General features: G+C 41.8%; 1 protein-coding gene across 2 annotated transcripts; it reads right to left on the reverse strand.

The window, feature by feature from the left end:
- Nucleotides 1-2,823: 2,823 nt before the first annotated feature.
- LOC121561965 (E3 ubiquitin-protein ligase TRIM39-like) lies at nt 2,824-14,128 on the reverse strand. Of its 2 annotated transcripts, XM_045211858.1 has the most exons (7): nt 13,568-14,128; nt 6,528-6,623; nt 5,724-5,957; nt 5,445-5,592; nt 4,568-4,603; nt 4,038-4,064; nt 2,824-3,950 (listed from the first exon to the last, which is right to left on the reverse strand). In XM_045211858.1, the coding sequence occupies exons 1-7, from the start codon at nt 14,126-14,128 to the stop codon at nt 3,406-3,408; spliced, it is 1,647 nt and encodes a 548-aa protein (XP_045067793.1). In that variant the 3' UTR covers nt 2,824-3,405. The 2 variants fall into 2 exon arrangements, with proteins under 2 accessions (XP_045067793.1, XP_045067794.1); XM_045211859.1 differs by lacking the exon at nt 4,568-4,603.
- Nucleotides 14,129-14,520: the final 392 nt, after the last annotated feature.

Here is a 14,520-nt window from a genome sequence, read left to right on the forward strand (position 1 = left end):
GTCCTTATTATGGCAAAAACAGCTCAAATAAGCAAAGAGAAACGACAGTCCATCTTTACTTAAGACATGAAGGTCAGTCAATACGGAACATTTCAAGAACTTTGAAAGTTTCTTCAAGTGCAGTCGCAAAAACCATCAAGTGCTATGATGAAACTGGCTCTCATTAGGACCGCCACAGGAATGGAAGACCCAGAGTTACCTCTGCTGCAGAGGATTTCATTAGAGTTACCAGCCTCAGAAATCGCAGCCCAAATAAATGCTTCACAAAGTTCAAGTCACAGACACATCTCAACATCAACTGTTCAGAGGGGACTGTTTGAATCAGGCCTTCATTACATTTTAGTCATTTAGCAGACACTCTTATCCAGAGCGACTTACAGTTAGTGAATACATATTTTTTTATACTGGCCCCCCGTGGGAATCGAACCCACAACTCTGGCATTGCAAACACCATGCTCTATCAACTGAGCTACATCCCTGCCGGCCATTCCCTCCCCTACCCTGGACGACGCTGGGCCAATTGTGCGCCGCCCATGAGTCTCCCGGTCGCGGCCGGCTGCGACAGAGCCTGGATTCGAACCAGGATCTCTAGTGGCACAGTTAGCACTGCGATGCAGTGCCTTAGACCACTGCGCCACTCAGGAGACTATATGAGACTTCATGGTCGAATTGCTGCAAAGAAACTACTACTAAAGGACACCAATAATAAGAAGAGACCTGCTTGGACCAAGAAACATGAGCAATGGACATTAGACCGTTGAAAATGTGTCCTTCGGTCTGGAGTCCAAATCTGAGATTTTTGGTTCCAACTGCCATGTCTTTGTGAGATGCGGTGTGGGTGAACAGATGATCTCCGCATGTGTAGTTCCCACCGTAAAGCATGGAGGAGGAGGTGTTATGGTGTGGGGGTGCTTTGCTGGTGACACTGTGACTTCGAATTCAAGGCACACTTAACTAGCATGGCTACCACAGCATTCTGAAACGATACGCCATCCCTTCTGATTTGGGCTTAGTGGGACTATCATTTGTTTTTCAACAGGACAATGACCCAACACACCTCCTGGCTGTGTAAGGGCTATTTTACCAAGAAGGAGAGTGATGGAGTGCTGCATCAGATTACCTGTTCTCCACAATCCCCCAACCTCAAACCAATTGAGATGGTTTGGGATGAGTCAGACGGCAGAGTGAAGGAAACGAAGCCAACAATTGCTAATCATATGTGGGAACTCCTTCAAGACTGTTGGAAAATCATTCCAGGTGAATCTGGTTGAGAGAATGCCAAACTTGTGCAAAGCTATCATCAAGGCAAAGGGTGTCTATTTGAAGAATCACAAATATAAAATATATTTAGATGTGTTTAACACTTTTTGGTTACTACATCATTCCATATGTGTTATTTCATAGTTTGTCTTCACTATTATTCTACAATGTAGAAAATAGTAAAAATAAAGAAAAACCCTTGAATGAGAAGGTATGTCCAAACTTCTGACAGGTACTGTGTTTTTTTATTTGTAATACATTTTCAAAAATGTATAAAAACCTGTTTTGGCTTTGTCATTATGGGGTATTGTGTGTATATTTAGGAGGATTTTGATTTATTGAATCCATTTTAGAATAAGGCTGTAACGTAACAAAATGTGGAAAAAGTCAAGTGGTCTGTATACTTTCTGAATGTACTGTAGGTAGGAGCTAGCCAACGTAATGCTTTCTAAGTTAGCAGTAAAACCTTGAAATCAGCCCTAGTCTTAACAGGAAGCCATTGTAGAGAGGCTAGCACAGAAGTAATATGATCAAATTCTTTGGTTCTAGTCAATATTCTAGCGGCCGTGTTCAGCACTAACTGAAGTTTATTTAGTGTTTTATCCAGGTAGCCGGAGAGTAGAGCATTGCAATAGTCTAATTTTGAAGTGACAAAAGCATGGATTAGCTTTTCTACATCATTGCAATCATAACTATTTAGTATTACGAATTATAGTGTGACATTCATGCAGATTGATTAAATTCCTGTTTAGGTGCATTTTGGATTATTTTAGCAGTGTTAGGGGTTGGGCTTTTAACCTGTTCAGGTTGCTCATTTCAAGATATCAGGCCGGAGTGAAATGTTGACACAGGGCTCTCTTTACTCAGCTGAGGAATTTTGGGCTGAATCCCAAACCGATCCCAGCCCTCCATTTGCACGATCACACGAGCCTCCACTATATGCACAAGTGTCCCAAAGCTGAGGGATTGAAAATGATTGACGGTGTATGGGATAATTAGGCTGCTTTCACACATCCAGCCTAATTCTGATCTTTTTCCCACTAATAGTTTTTTATGATAGATCAGATCTTTTCACACTAATTATCTTTTTTCAGAGCTGATCTGATTGGTCAAAAGACCAATTAGTAAAATAAATATCAGAATTGGGCTGCCTGTGTAACCGCAGCCTCTGACCCTCAGATAGCTACTTTGACCAAGCCCGCAGGCGCCAGAGTGAAGGGCTATCCCAACACACACTGCGATATGTTTGTAGTTTGCACAATTTCATACAAAATAATTGATGTGTAACTTATGACACGTGAATATGTTTGTGTCTGATTGAGAGTCTTGGCACATTTACATTTGAGTAACTTAGCAGATGCTATTATCCAGAGTAATTTCCAGGAGCAATTAGGGTTAAGTGCATTACTCAAGGGCACACCAACAGATTTTTCAACCAATGACCTTTCGGTTACTGGCCCAACACTCTTAACCGCTAGCCTACCTGCCACATAAAACAAATTAAATGCCCCCCAATTTAAATGTTTAACTATTATTTAAGGGTTATACCGTAAATATGGAACATAAATTGCGTCATTCAAGTCACGACTCACGAGTGTGTCCCAAGTTGATGGGTTTATTGATCCCCTTTCTGGAAGTCACCCTCAGAGTTTCGTCAGCAACGTGTGACAACGGAGGGCCCTCCGAATGAGTTGGTAGTGGCAAGGGGCTGGTTTGGGATTTACTGATTTACACTTTGTCTTGAAAAGGAGGTGAGGAGAGAAGACACCATTTAACCAAGTAAATACTATTGATACAAATACAGTATTTCCCTTTGATATACATTTCTAAAATGGATATTAGAATAATTGGGAGTACATTTCAGTTTGTCACCATAATCCAGGCATGTGAATACAATAAAGATATTAACAAAATGTATAACAACAAATATCACAGAAAGTTTCAGATATTTTCAGACCCCCAAATTAAACTATAGTTGAGATGAGTCCATGTCCCATGTCACCCATTCCGTAGATGCCTCAATTCCAAGTGAGAGTGAAATATGGGTACTGTCAAATGTTCTAATTGATGATCTAATTTATTTAAAGTTGAGGCATATTCAGTACACCGTAGCTGGATCTACACTACAGATGGAGTGTACTGTCACTAATTTACCTGCACCATAGTAATCATAAGAGGAAGGACTTCATTTCTTTCAGCTGTAAGACAAGGATCAAATATGGGAAAGATTTTCCCTGCGAATTTGCACCCTGTGTAAGTGAATAGGTGAGACTTTGCCTCAACATCAAAGAATGACACTTGGCCTTCCTCATAATCCAGGAAGACCCCGACTTTCTGGGGTCGTGGATAAGGTAAAATAGGGTGTGGATTTTCTGTGAACGCCACATATTCCTTGCCATCCCTGTGACAGAGAGTCCATAAGCCTTTCAAAGGCTCAGGTGAAAGGAATTCCTTCCTAGGCACTGTCTCACAAGCTACTCCTATAACCCAGTTTGATTTCTCCTGCAACCCAACTTCCCAATAATGTTTCCCATAGTTGTACCCCTGTTTTGCCAGGACACAGACATCCTTAGTGAATCTCTCAGGATTATCCGGGACCTTCACTTTCCTTGGCAATTTTCTCACTTGTTTTCCATCCTCAGAGAGGATAAGCCATGGGCCTGCAGTGTTGGGGTCCATCGTCACGTCCACTACATTAATGCAGGAAATGTAGAAATGTGAAACATCGCATGCTATTCTCTGCACTGAAATTACATTATTTAAATTATGTTCTGTACCTGCATATTTCTGCATCTTTTTCAGTTCTGTGGAAAAACAAGTACGATTAGCGGTTAAAACTTCCCTCTCATTGTAACAGTTAAAATGTTATCTGTCAATCTCCTTATTTGTTGTTAAACTGAGAACATTTATATCACAGAATAATGCTTGGCATGTTGTTAACATTTACATTCAAAGGATCTTGAAAAATATACTGCTGACATTTTTGGGATTGTATTAACAGTGGACTAATGAACAAAATACAGAAAAAATTGGATCTTTTAAGACAGGGGTGTCAAACTCATTCCATGGAGTGCCTAGTGTCTGCTGGTTTTTGGTTTTTCCTTACACATAAGACCTAGTAAACCAGATGAGTGTTCCCTACTAATCAGTGACCTTAATTCAATCAAGTACAAGGGGGGATACAATCTTCCCATCTCTGCAGATTTTGCTGCGAAGAGACAGAATCTTTAGATCATTTTGGTACTGTCCATTTGTAGCTTGTTTTTGGACACAGGTCCAGGAATGGCTAAAGGATTGCAATATTTACCTGGAGCAAACCCTGCAGATAGCACTACTGGGTGATCTGAAAAGTGATAGTCAATCGATCAATAACATAATAATACTTTCATCAAAAATTATTATTTTCAATTTACAATCTGTAGAAACAATGAGAATAGAAAGGTTCAGAACTTTTGTAAAACATCACAGTACAGTTGAAAAATATATGGCAAGTAGAAATCCAATATGGATGCTATTAAGAGATAGATGGGTGGTGTTGAATGGAGTTGAAGGATGGGACTAATAACAACAACAAGATAACTAATAATGTAAGCATACTGTGTCCATAATAAGTATATAGGTTATAGGTTAAGAACTTTTGTGAAAGAGCACAGTTAGAAAGATATTGAAGTAAACCGGATGGACATCATGAAAATGATCGGAGAGGTTGAGGGTAGAGGAAGTTCAGGAGTAAAAACAAACAAAATATAATTATTGTAAAATTGACTGTGTCCATAAAATGTATATAGTATGTATATGCTGGAAGTAGAGGCCTAAGCGTTGTTGTTCACTAGTTTACTCCAATTTGGGAAGGGGTGGTGGGGTTGGAAGATAATAAAGGGAAATATATTTCTAAAAAGGATGTGTATGTATATATACATATATATATATATTTGTGAGGGGGAAAAAACATATGGGGGATTGGAAGTGATGCAGACAATTACATTGATGGAAGTTACAATCTTTCTGCAATATTAAAGCTGATCTACCCCCTAAAAAAAATTAGAAGGGAGGAGCGAAAACCCACAGACACTCTGCCCTCTGTGGAATGAGTTTGACACCTGTGCTTTAAGGCAAATACATTGAAAGTCAAAGAAATGACTGCATAAACAACATTTAAATACCCTGTAATTAATGGAACATACCAGTAGCTGACAGCTTTCTTACATGGTCTTCGACAGAGTTTTTAACTTGACACACTGTATTTCGAACACAGCCTAAGAAGTTGACTTGAGAAACAGCAACATTAGTCCAGCTTTTAGTTTTTGGAAGGGTTGTTTGCTTGTAAAAGCTCTGTTTAAAAGAAGGTAAAATGTTACTGTCAAAATATCTCACAGGCCTGCAATACATAGCTTTTTTGGGGGGTTTCCAGCATAAGGAAAAAACAAGATCAGTTTACATTTTTAAAAAGTACTTCCACTGACCTGTATGAGGTGGAGATGGTCCTCGGTGTGTGAGAGCTGCTCCAACTCAGTGCTTTTCCTCTGTAGCTCAGTGATTTCCTGCTCGAGCTCTTTTATGAGCCTTTCTGCCCGGCTTTCTGTTGCTTTCTTTTTCTCCTCAATCACCTCGATGAGTTCAGCCTGGCTTGACTCAATAGATTGTATCAGTGCAGTGAAGACATCCACACTGTCCACTATTTCCCTCTCTGCATTGCCCTGATAGGAATTGACATTGATTACATCAGACGTCGACAGTAGCTTTGTAGATTTAGAGTAATACTCAGTGTGGCGTGTATTATGCTGGACAATTTATCGACTGTACATCTTGAAATATTACATTCACGATTGGAAATGCATTAGTGCTGAAAAAACAAATAATGCTGAATACCTTGACACCATGTTGAATTATTTAATCAGTCCCATTTGGATTCTGCGATATTCATAATTTTTTTTACAAAACTATCCCCTGCATATGTTAGGGCTATTTCCGCATCAAATATTTTGAATCGCAATATGTCGCATAAAACAGAACCATTACCACAGTACAAAAGGATGGATCGCAATTTCAACCAATCACTGCACATGTACGACACATGGTTCAATCAAACCACACGTCAACAAACCTTTTTCTTTAATCAGTGCATTCGTGTCAAATTGGACAACATTTTAGAATATTGTCATGCAAAATGTCAGAATAGCTGCAGCAAAATCAAGCATTTTTGCCCGCAAATATCACAAAAAACCCATTTCGGAATCCTGGAGGGACTGTTTGATCTAAGGACTCACCCTACTTAACGCCACTGAAGCGTTGATCTCCTCCACCTTCCGCTGCCGGTCTTGGATCATCTGCTGCACAACCGCCTTTGACCTCTGAATCTGAATCTATGGACAACACATGAGGCAACACCTTTCAAACTCAACTCTGCACCTCAAACCCAGTACCACTGCATTTTTTCATTGTTCCCCTCTAATCAAGGACTGATTTAGACCTGGGACACCAGGTGTGTGCAATTAATTATCAGGTAGAATAGAAAACCAGCAGGCTCTGGACATCGTAGGGTAAGAGTTAAGTACCCCTGGTCTACACTCTTTCAATTATTCCCAAAACTTAGATGATCTAGGGCAGTTTCTTGGGATAAGATACCTTTATGTAAGGGATAATCAACAAGGGGCTATGTGTTCTATGGAAAGTAATGAAATACATGGAAGGTGTGTTTCACGATGTGCTAGCGCGGTGGAACTGACCTTCCAGAGAACGCATAGAGCCCCGAGTTGATGATCCCTTTAATTCCATGGCTATAATTGAACAAATTTGCCACTAGAAATGTGTTCATTTGCTGGTATAAATGTGTTCAACATCCACTGCACTTGCTACTAAGTCTACTAGATAGAGACAGTAGTTGCTGTGGTAACCAAACAGACAGACCTGCTAGATTAGTTGACCAAACCATCTGTCCTATGTAGCTTGTTTTTGGTCTCAGGTTCAGAAATGGCTGAAAAATTACATTTGATATATAGCTAACTCTGCAAAAAGCACTGCTGTGTGACTTGTAGAAACTACAGAGGGGAAATAAAGTATTTAGTCAGCCACCAATTGTGCAAGTTCTCCCACTTAAAAAGATGAGAGAGGCCTGTAATTTTCATCATAGGTACACGTCAACTATGACAGACAAAATGAGAAAAAAAATTCCAGAAAATCACATTGTAGGATTTTTAATGAATTTATTTGCAAATTATGGTGGAAAATAAGTATTTGGTCAATAACAAAAGTTTCTCAATACTTTGTTATATACCCTTTGTTGGCAATGACACAGGTCAAACGTTTTCTGTAAGTCTTCACAAGGTTTTCACACACTGTTGCTGGTATTTTGGCCCATTCCTCCATGCAGATCTCCTCTAGAGCAGTGATGTTTTGGGGCTGTCGCTGGGCAACACGGACTTTCAACTCCCTCCAAAGATTTTCTATGGGGTTGAGATCTGGAGACTGGCTAGGCCACTCCAGGACCTTGAAATGCTTCTTACGAAGCCACTTCTTCGTTGCCCAGGCGGTGTGTTTGGGATCATTGTCAGGCTGAAAGACCCAGCCACGTTTCATCTTCAATGCCCTTGCTGATGGAAGGAGGTTTTCACTCAAAATCTCACGATACATGGCCCCATTCATTCTTTCCTTTACACGGATCAGTCGTCCTGGTCCCTTTGCAGAAAAACAGCCCCAAAGCATGATGTTTCCACCCCCATGCTTCACAGTAGGTATGGTGTTCTTTGGATGCAACTCAGCATGCTTTGTCCTCCAAACACGACGAGTTGAGTTTTTACCAAAAAGTTATATTTTGGTTTCATCTGACCATATGACATTCTCCCAATCCTCTTCTGGACACTCTAGCAAACTTCAGACGGGCCTGGACATGTACTGACTTAAGCAAGGGGACACGTCTGGCACTGCAGGATTTGAGTCCCTGGCGGCGTAGTGTGTTACTGATGGTAGGCTTTGTTACTTTGGTCCCAGCTCTCTGCAGGTCATTCACTAGGTCCCCCCGTGTGGTTCTGGGATTTTTGCTCACCGTTCTTGTGATCATTTTGACCCCACAGGGTGAGATCTTGCATGGAGCCCCAGATCGAGGGAGATTATCAGTGGTCTTGTATGTCTTCCATTTCATAATAATTGCTCCCACAGTTGATTTCTTCAAACCAAGCTGCTTACCTATTGCAGATTCAGTCTTCCCAGCCTGGTGCAGGTCTACAATTTTGTTTCTGGTGTCCTTTGACAGCTCTTTGGTCTTGGCCATAGTGGAGTTTGGAGTGTGACTGTTTGAGGTTGTGGACAGGTGTATTTTATTCTGATAACAAGTTCAAACAGGTGCCATTAATACAGGTAACGAGTGGAGGATAGAGGAGCCTCTTAAAGAAGAAGTTACAGGTCTGTGAGAGCCAGAAATCTTGCTTGTTTGTAGTTGACCAAATACTTATTTTCCACCATAATTTGCAAATAAATTCATAAAAAATCCTACAATGTGATTTTATGGATTTTCTTTTCTCAATTTGTCTGTCATAGTTGACGTGTACCTATGATGAAAATTACAGGCCTCTCTCATCTTTTTAAGTGGGAGAACTTGCACAATTGGTGGCTGACTATTTATATAGTGTCTTCACAATTGGTGGCTGACAATTTTTATAGTGTCTTCACTGACATTTTCAACATGTCCCTGACTGAGTCTGTAATACCAACATGTTTCAAGCAGACCACCATAGTCCCCGTGCCCAAGAACTCTAAGATAACCTGCCTAAATGACTACCGACCCGTAGCACTGACGTCTGTAGCCATGAAGTGCTTTGAAAGACTGGTCATGGCTCACATCAACAGCATAATCCCAGAAACCCTAGACCCACTCCAATTTGCATACCGCCCCAAAAGATCCACAGATGATGCAATCTCTATCGCACATCTCTAATGCTATTCATTGACTACAGCTCAGCATTCAACACCATAGTGCCCTCTAAGCTCATCACTAAGCTAAGGATCCTGGGACTAAACACCTCCCTCTGCAACTGGATCCTGGACTTCCTGACGGGCCGCCCCCAGGTGGTAAGGGTAGGTAACAACACATCTGCCACACTGATCCTCAACACGGGGGCCCCTCAGGGGTGCGTGCTCAGTCCCCTCCTGTACTCTCTGTTCACCCATGACTGCATGGCCAGGCACGACTCCAACACCATCATTAAGTTTGCCGACGACACAACAGTGGTAGGCCTGATCACCGACAACGATGAGACAGCCTATAGGGAGGAGGTCAGAGATCTGGCCGTGTGGTGCCAGGACAACAACCTCTCCCTCAATGTGACCAAGACAAAGGAGATGATTGTGGGACTACAGGAAAAAAAGAGGACTGAGCACGCCCCCATTCTCATCGACGGGGCTGTAGTGGAACAGGTTGAGAGCTTCAAGTTCCTTGGTGTCCACATCACCAACGAACTATCATGGTCCAAACACACCAAGACAGTCGTGAAGAGGGCACGACAAAGCCTATTCCCCCTCAGGAGACTAAAAAGATTTGGCATGGGTCCTCAGATCCTCAAAAAATTCTACAGCTGCACCATCGAGAGCATCCTGACTGGTTGCATCACCGCCTGGTATGGCAACTGCTTGGCCTCTGACCGCAAGGCACTACAGAGGGTAGTGCGTACGGCCCAGTACATCACTGGGGCAAAGCTCCCTGCCATCCAGGACCTCTATACCAGGCGGTGTCAGAGGAAGGCCCTCAAAATTGTCAAAGACTCCAGCCACCCTAGTCATAGACTGTTCTCTCTGCTACCGCACGGCAAGCGGTACCGGAGTGCCAAGTCTAGGTCCAAAAGACTTCTCAACAGCTTCTACCCCCAAGCCATAAGACTCCTGAACAGCTAATCATGGCTACCTGGACTATTTGCACTGCCCCCCCCACCCCATCCTTTTACGCTGCTGCTACTCTGTTAAGTATTTATGCATAGTCACTTTAACTCTACCCACATGTACATATTACCTCAACTACCTCAACTAGCCGGTGCCCCCGCACATTGACTCTGCAACGGTACCCCCCTGTATATATAGCCTCCCTACTGTCACTTTATTTTACTGTATATATAGCCTCCCTACTGTCACTTTATTTTACTTCTGCTCTTTTTTTCTCAACACTTTTTTTGTTGTTGTTTTATTCTTACTTTTTTTGTTTAAAATAAATGCACTGTTGGTTAAGGGCTGTAAGTAAGCATTTCACTGCAATGTCTGCACCTGTTGTATTCGGCGCATGTGACCAATAAAATTTGATTTGACTAAATACTTTTTTTCCCCACTGTATGTGAATAGAAAGGTTCAGAACTATTGTAAAACATCACAGCACAGTTGAAAAATATATGGCAAGTAGAAATCAAAACTGGATGATTTTCAGAGATACAGTGGGGGAAAAAAGTATTTAGTCAGCCACCAATTGTGCAAGTTCTCCCACTTAAAAAGATGAGAGAGGCCAGTAATTTTCATCATAGGTACACGTCAACTATGACAGACAAATTAAGAATTTTTTCTCTCCATAAAATCACATTGTAGGATTTTTTATGAATTTATTTGCAAATTATGGTGGAAAATAAGTATTTGGTCACCTACAAACAAGCAAGATTTCTGGCTCTCACAGACCTGTAACTTCTTCTTTAAGAGGCTCCTCTGTCCTCCACTCATTACCTGTATTAATGGCTCCTGTTTGAACTTGTTATCAGTATAAAAGACACCTGTCCACAACCTCAAACAGTCACACTCCAAACTCCACTATGGCCAAGACCAAAGAGCTGTCAAAGGACACGAGAAACAAAATTGTAGACCTGCACCAGGCTGGGAAGACTGAATCTGCAATAGGTAAGCAGCTTGGTTTGAAGATATCAACTCTGGGAGCAATTATTAGGAAATGGAAGACATACAAGACCACTGATAATCTCCCTCGATCTGGGGCTCCATGCAAGATCTCACCCCGTGGGGTCAAAATGATCACAAGCAAAAATCCCAGAACCACACAGGGGGACCTAGTGATTGACCTGCAGAGAGATGGGACCAAAGTAACAAAGCCTACCATCAGTAACACACTACGCCGCCAGGGACTCAAATCCTGCAGTGCCAGACATGTCCCCCTGCTTAAGCCAGTACATGTCCAGGCCCGTCTGAAGTTTGCTAGAGTGCATTTGGATGATCCAGAAGAGGATTGGGAGAATGTCATATGGTCAGATGAAACCAAAATATAACTTTTTGGTAAAAACTCAACTCGTCGTGTTTGGAGGACAAAGAATGCTGAGTTGCATCCAAAGAACACCATACCTACTGTGAAGCATGGGGATGGAAACATCATGCTTTGGGGCTGTTTTTCTGCAAAGGGACCAGGACGACAGATCTGTGTAAAGGAAAGAATGAATGGGGCCTTGTATCATGAGATTTTGAGTGAAAACCTCCTTCCATCAGCAAGGGCATTGAAGATGAAATGTGGCTGGGTCTTTCAGAATGACAATGATCCCAAACACACCGCCCGGGCAACGAAGGAGTGGCTTCGTAAGAAGCATTTCAAGGTCCTGGTGTGGCCTAGCCAGTCTCCAGATCTCAACCCCATAGAAAATCTTTGGAGGGAGTTGAAAGGCCGTGTTGCCCAGCGACAGCCCCAAAACATCACTGCTCTAGAGGAGATCTGCATGGAGGAATGGGCAAAAATACCAGCAACAGTGTGTGAAAACCTTGTGAAGACTTACAGAAAACGTTTGACCTGTGTCATTGCCAACAAAGGGTATATAACAAAGTATTGAGAAACTTTTGTTATTGACCAAATACTTATTTTCCACCATAATTTGCAAATAAATTCATAAAAAATCCTACAATGTGATTTTCTTTTTTTTTTTTCTCATTTTGTGTGTCATAGTTGACGTGTACCTATGATGAAAATTACAGGCCTCTCTCATCTTTTTAAGTGGGAGAACATGCACAATTGGTGGCTGACTAAATACTTTTTTCCCCCACTGTAGATGGGAGGGGTTGAAGGTAGCTGAAAAAGATAACTAATGTAAAATGTACCGTGTCTATAAAATGTATATATGCTGATTAAAAATATAAATGCATTTCTAAGATTTTACATAGTTACAGTTCATATAAGGAAATCAGTGCATTTAAATACATTCATTAGGCCCTAATCTATGGATTTCACATGACTGGGCAGGGGTGCAGCCATGGGTGGGCCTTGGAGGGCACAGGCTCACCCACTTGGCAGCCAGGCCCACCCACTTAGGAGCCAGGCCCAGCCAATCAGAATGAGTTTTTCCCCACATAAAGGGCTTTATTACAGACAAAAACACTCCTCAGTACCCCCACCCCCTCTCAGATGGTCTCGCAGGTGAAGAAGCAGGATGTGGGGGTCCTGGGCTGGAGTGGTAACACATGGTCTGCGGTTGTGAGGCCGGTTGGAAGTACTGCCAAATTCTCTAAAACGACTTTGGAAGCAGCTTATGGTAGAGAAAGGAACATTCAGTTATCTGGCAACAGCTCTGGTGGACATTCCTGCAGTCAGCATGCCAATTGCACGCTCCATAAAAACTTGAGACATCTCTGGCATTGTGTTGTGTGACAAAACTGCACATTTTAAAGTTATCTTTTATTGTCCCCAGCACAAGGTGCACCTGTGTAATTATCATGCTGTTTGATCCTCTTGATATGCCACACATGTCAGGTGGATGGATAATTTTTTCGCAAAGGAGAAATGCTCGCTAACAGGGATGTAAACAAATTTGTGCACAACATTTGAGAGCTTTTTGTGCATATGGAACATTTCTGTGATTTTTTATTTCAGCTCATGAAACCAACACTTTTCATGTTGCGTTAATTTTTTTACATTTTAGTCATTTAGCAGACGCTCTTATCCAGAGGGACTTACAGGAGCAATTAGGGTTAAGTGCCTTGCTCAAGTGCACATCGAAAGATTTTTCACCTAGTCGGCTCAGGGATTAGAACCAGCGACCTTTCGGTTACTGGCACAACGATCTTAACCACTAAGCTACCTGCCACCCCATATTTTTGTTCAGTGTAGTATTTTTGTCTGTTAGTTTACTCCAATTAGGGGAGGGGGGATAGGTTTAGGGAAAGTAATAAAGAAGGAAAATATATGTTAAATAATAAGATAAAAATATATGGGGGATTGGAAATGATGCAGACAATTACATTGATAGAACCCACAATCTATCTGCAATAGTAAAGCTGATCTACCCCAATAAAAAATTAAGTTTTGTATATTTTGTGTTAAAAGGAAAACGTTAACGTCGTTAGGAAAAGGTACCATCTTTAGTTGCAATTCTGTTTGTAGTGGCACAGTGTGGTGATGCTTGTGGTCTGTCTCAGCACAAAACTGACACACACATGTCTGGTCGCTCCTACAGAACAGCTCCAGGAGCCTATCATGCTTCTTACACATCCTGTCCTCCAGGTTCTCCACAGGGTCGATCAGCTTGTGTCTCTTCAGATTCACCACTCTCTGATGAGGCTCCAGGTGAGTCTCACAGTAAGAGGTCAGACACACCAGGCAGGACTTCAGGGCCTTGATCTTCCTCCCAGAGCAGACGTCACAGGCCACTTCTCCAGTAGCAGCAATGCACCCTTCATTAACTGTCATTTTCTTAAAATGATCAACAACTTCTCTGAACGACGTGTTGATTCGAAGCTCAGGCCTTCTGCCAAATGTCTCCTTACACAAAGGACACTGGCACTGGTCACTGATATCCCAATACTCCCCGATACAATTCTTACAGAAGTTGTGGCCACATGGAGTGGATACTGGGTCAGTGAACAACTCTAGACAGATAGAGCACTGGAACTGGCTTTCATTCAGGGAGGAAGCCATATCTGAAAATAGATAAGTTTGTTTGTCAGGCCATGTGAATCTTGACCCAATCCCCATATATCCCGTATTTTGAAAAATAATCAAAGAGCTTGTGCTTGTGTTCACAAAATGTTTTATCAGTTTGTCAATGAGTTTGATAAAAAAATTATTCCTGCTCTGGCCCCATCGTGCATCATGCATTTGCTATGAATGTCTAACCTTGTGGTGTACTATGAGCAGACGAAGGAAGTCAAAACTTCCTGATTCTAGCAGTGAAGTTAAAATGCGCTTGTTCTAGCTTGTGGTGAGGACTTGTGGTTTATGACAATACAAACTGTTATTATTGTAATGACTATATACTGTACATTGGAAGAGCTAAGGTGAAATATCCCTTTAATGCCCTTGGTTTCTAA

The sequence above is a fragment of the Coregonus clupeaformis genome, chromosome 39, assembly GCF_020615455.1.
Source record: "Coregonus clupeaformis isolate EN_2021a chromosome 39, ASM2061545v1, whole genome shotgun sequence".
Lineage (NCBI taxonomy): Eukaryota > Metazoa > Chordata > Actinopteri > Salmoniformes > Salmonidae > Coregonus > Coregonus clupeaformis.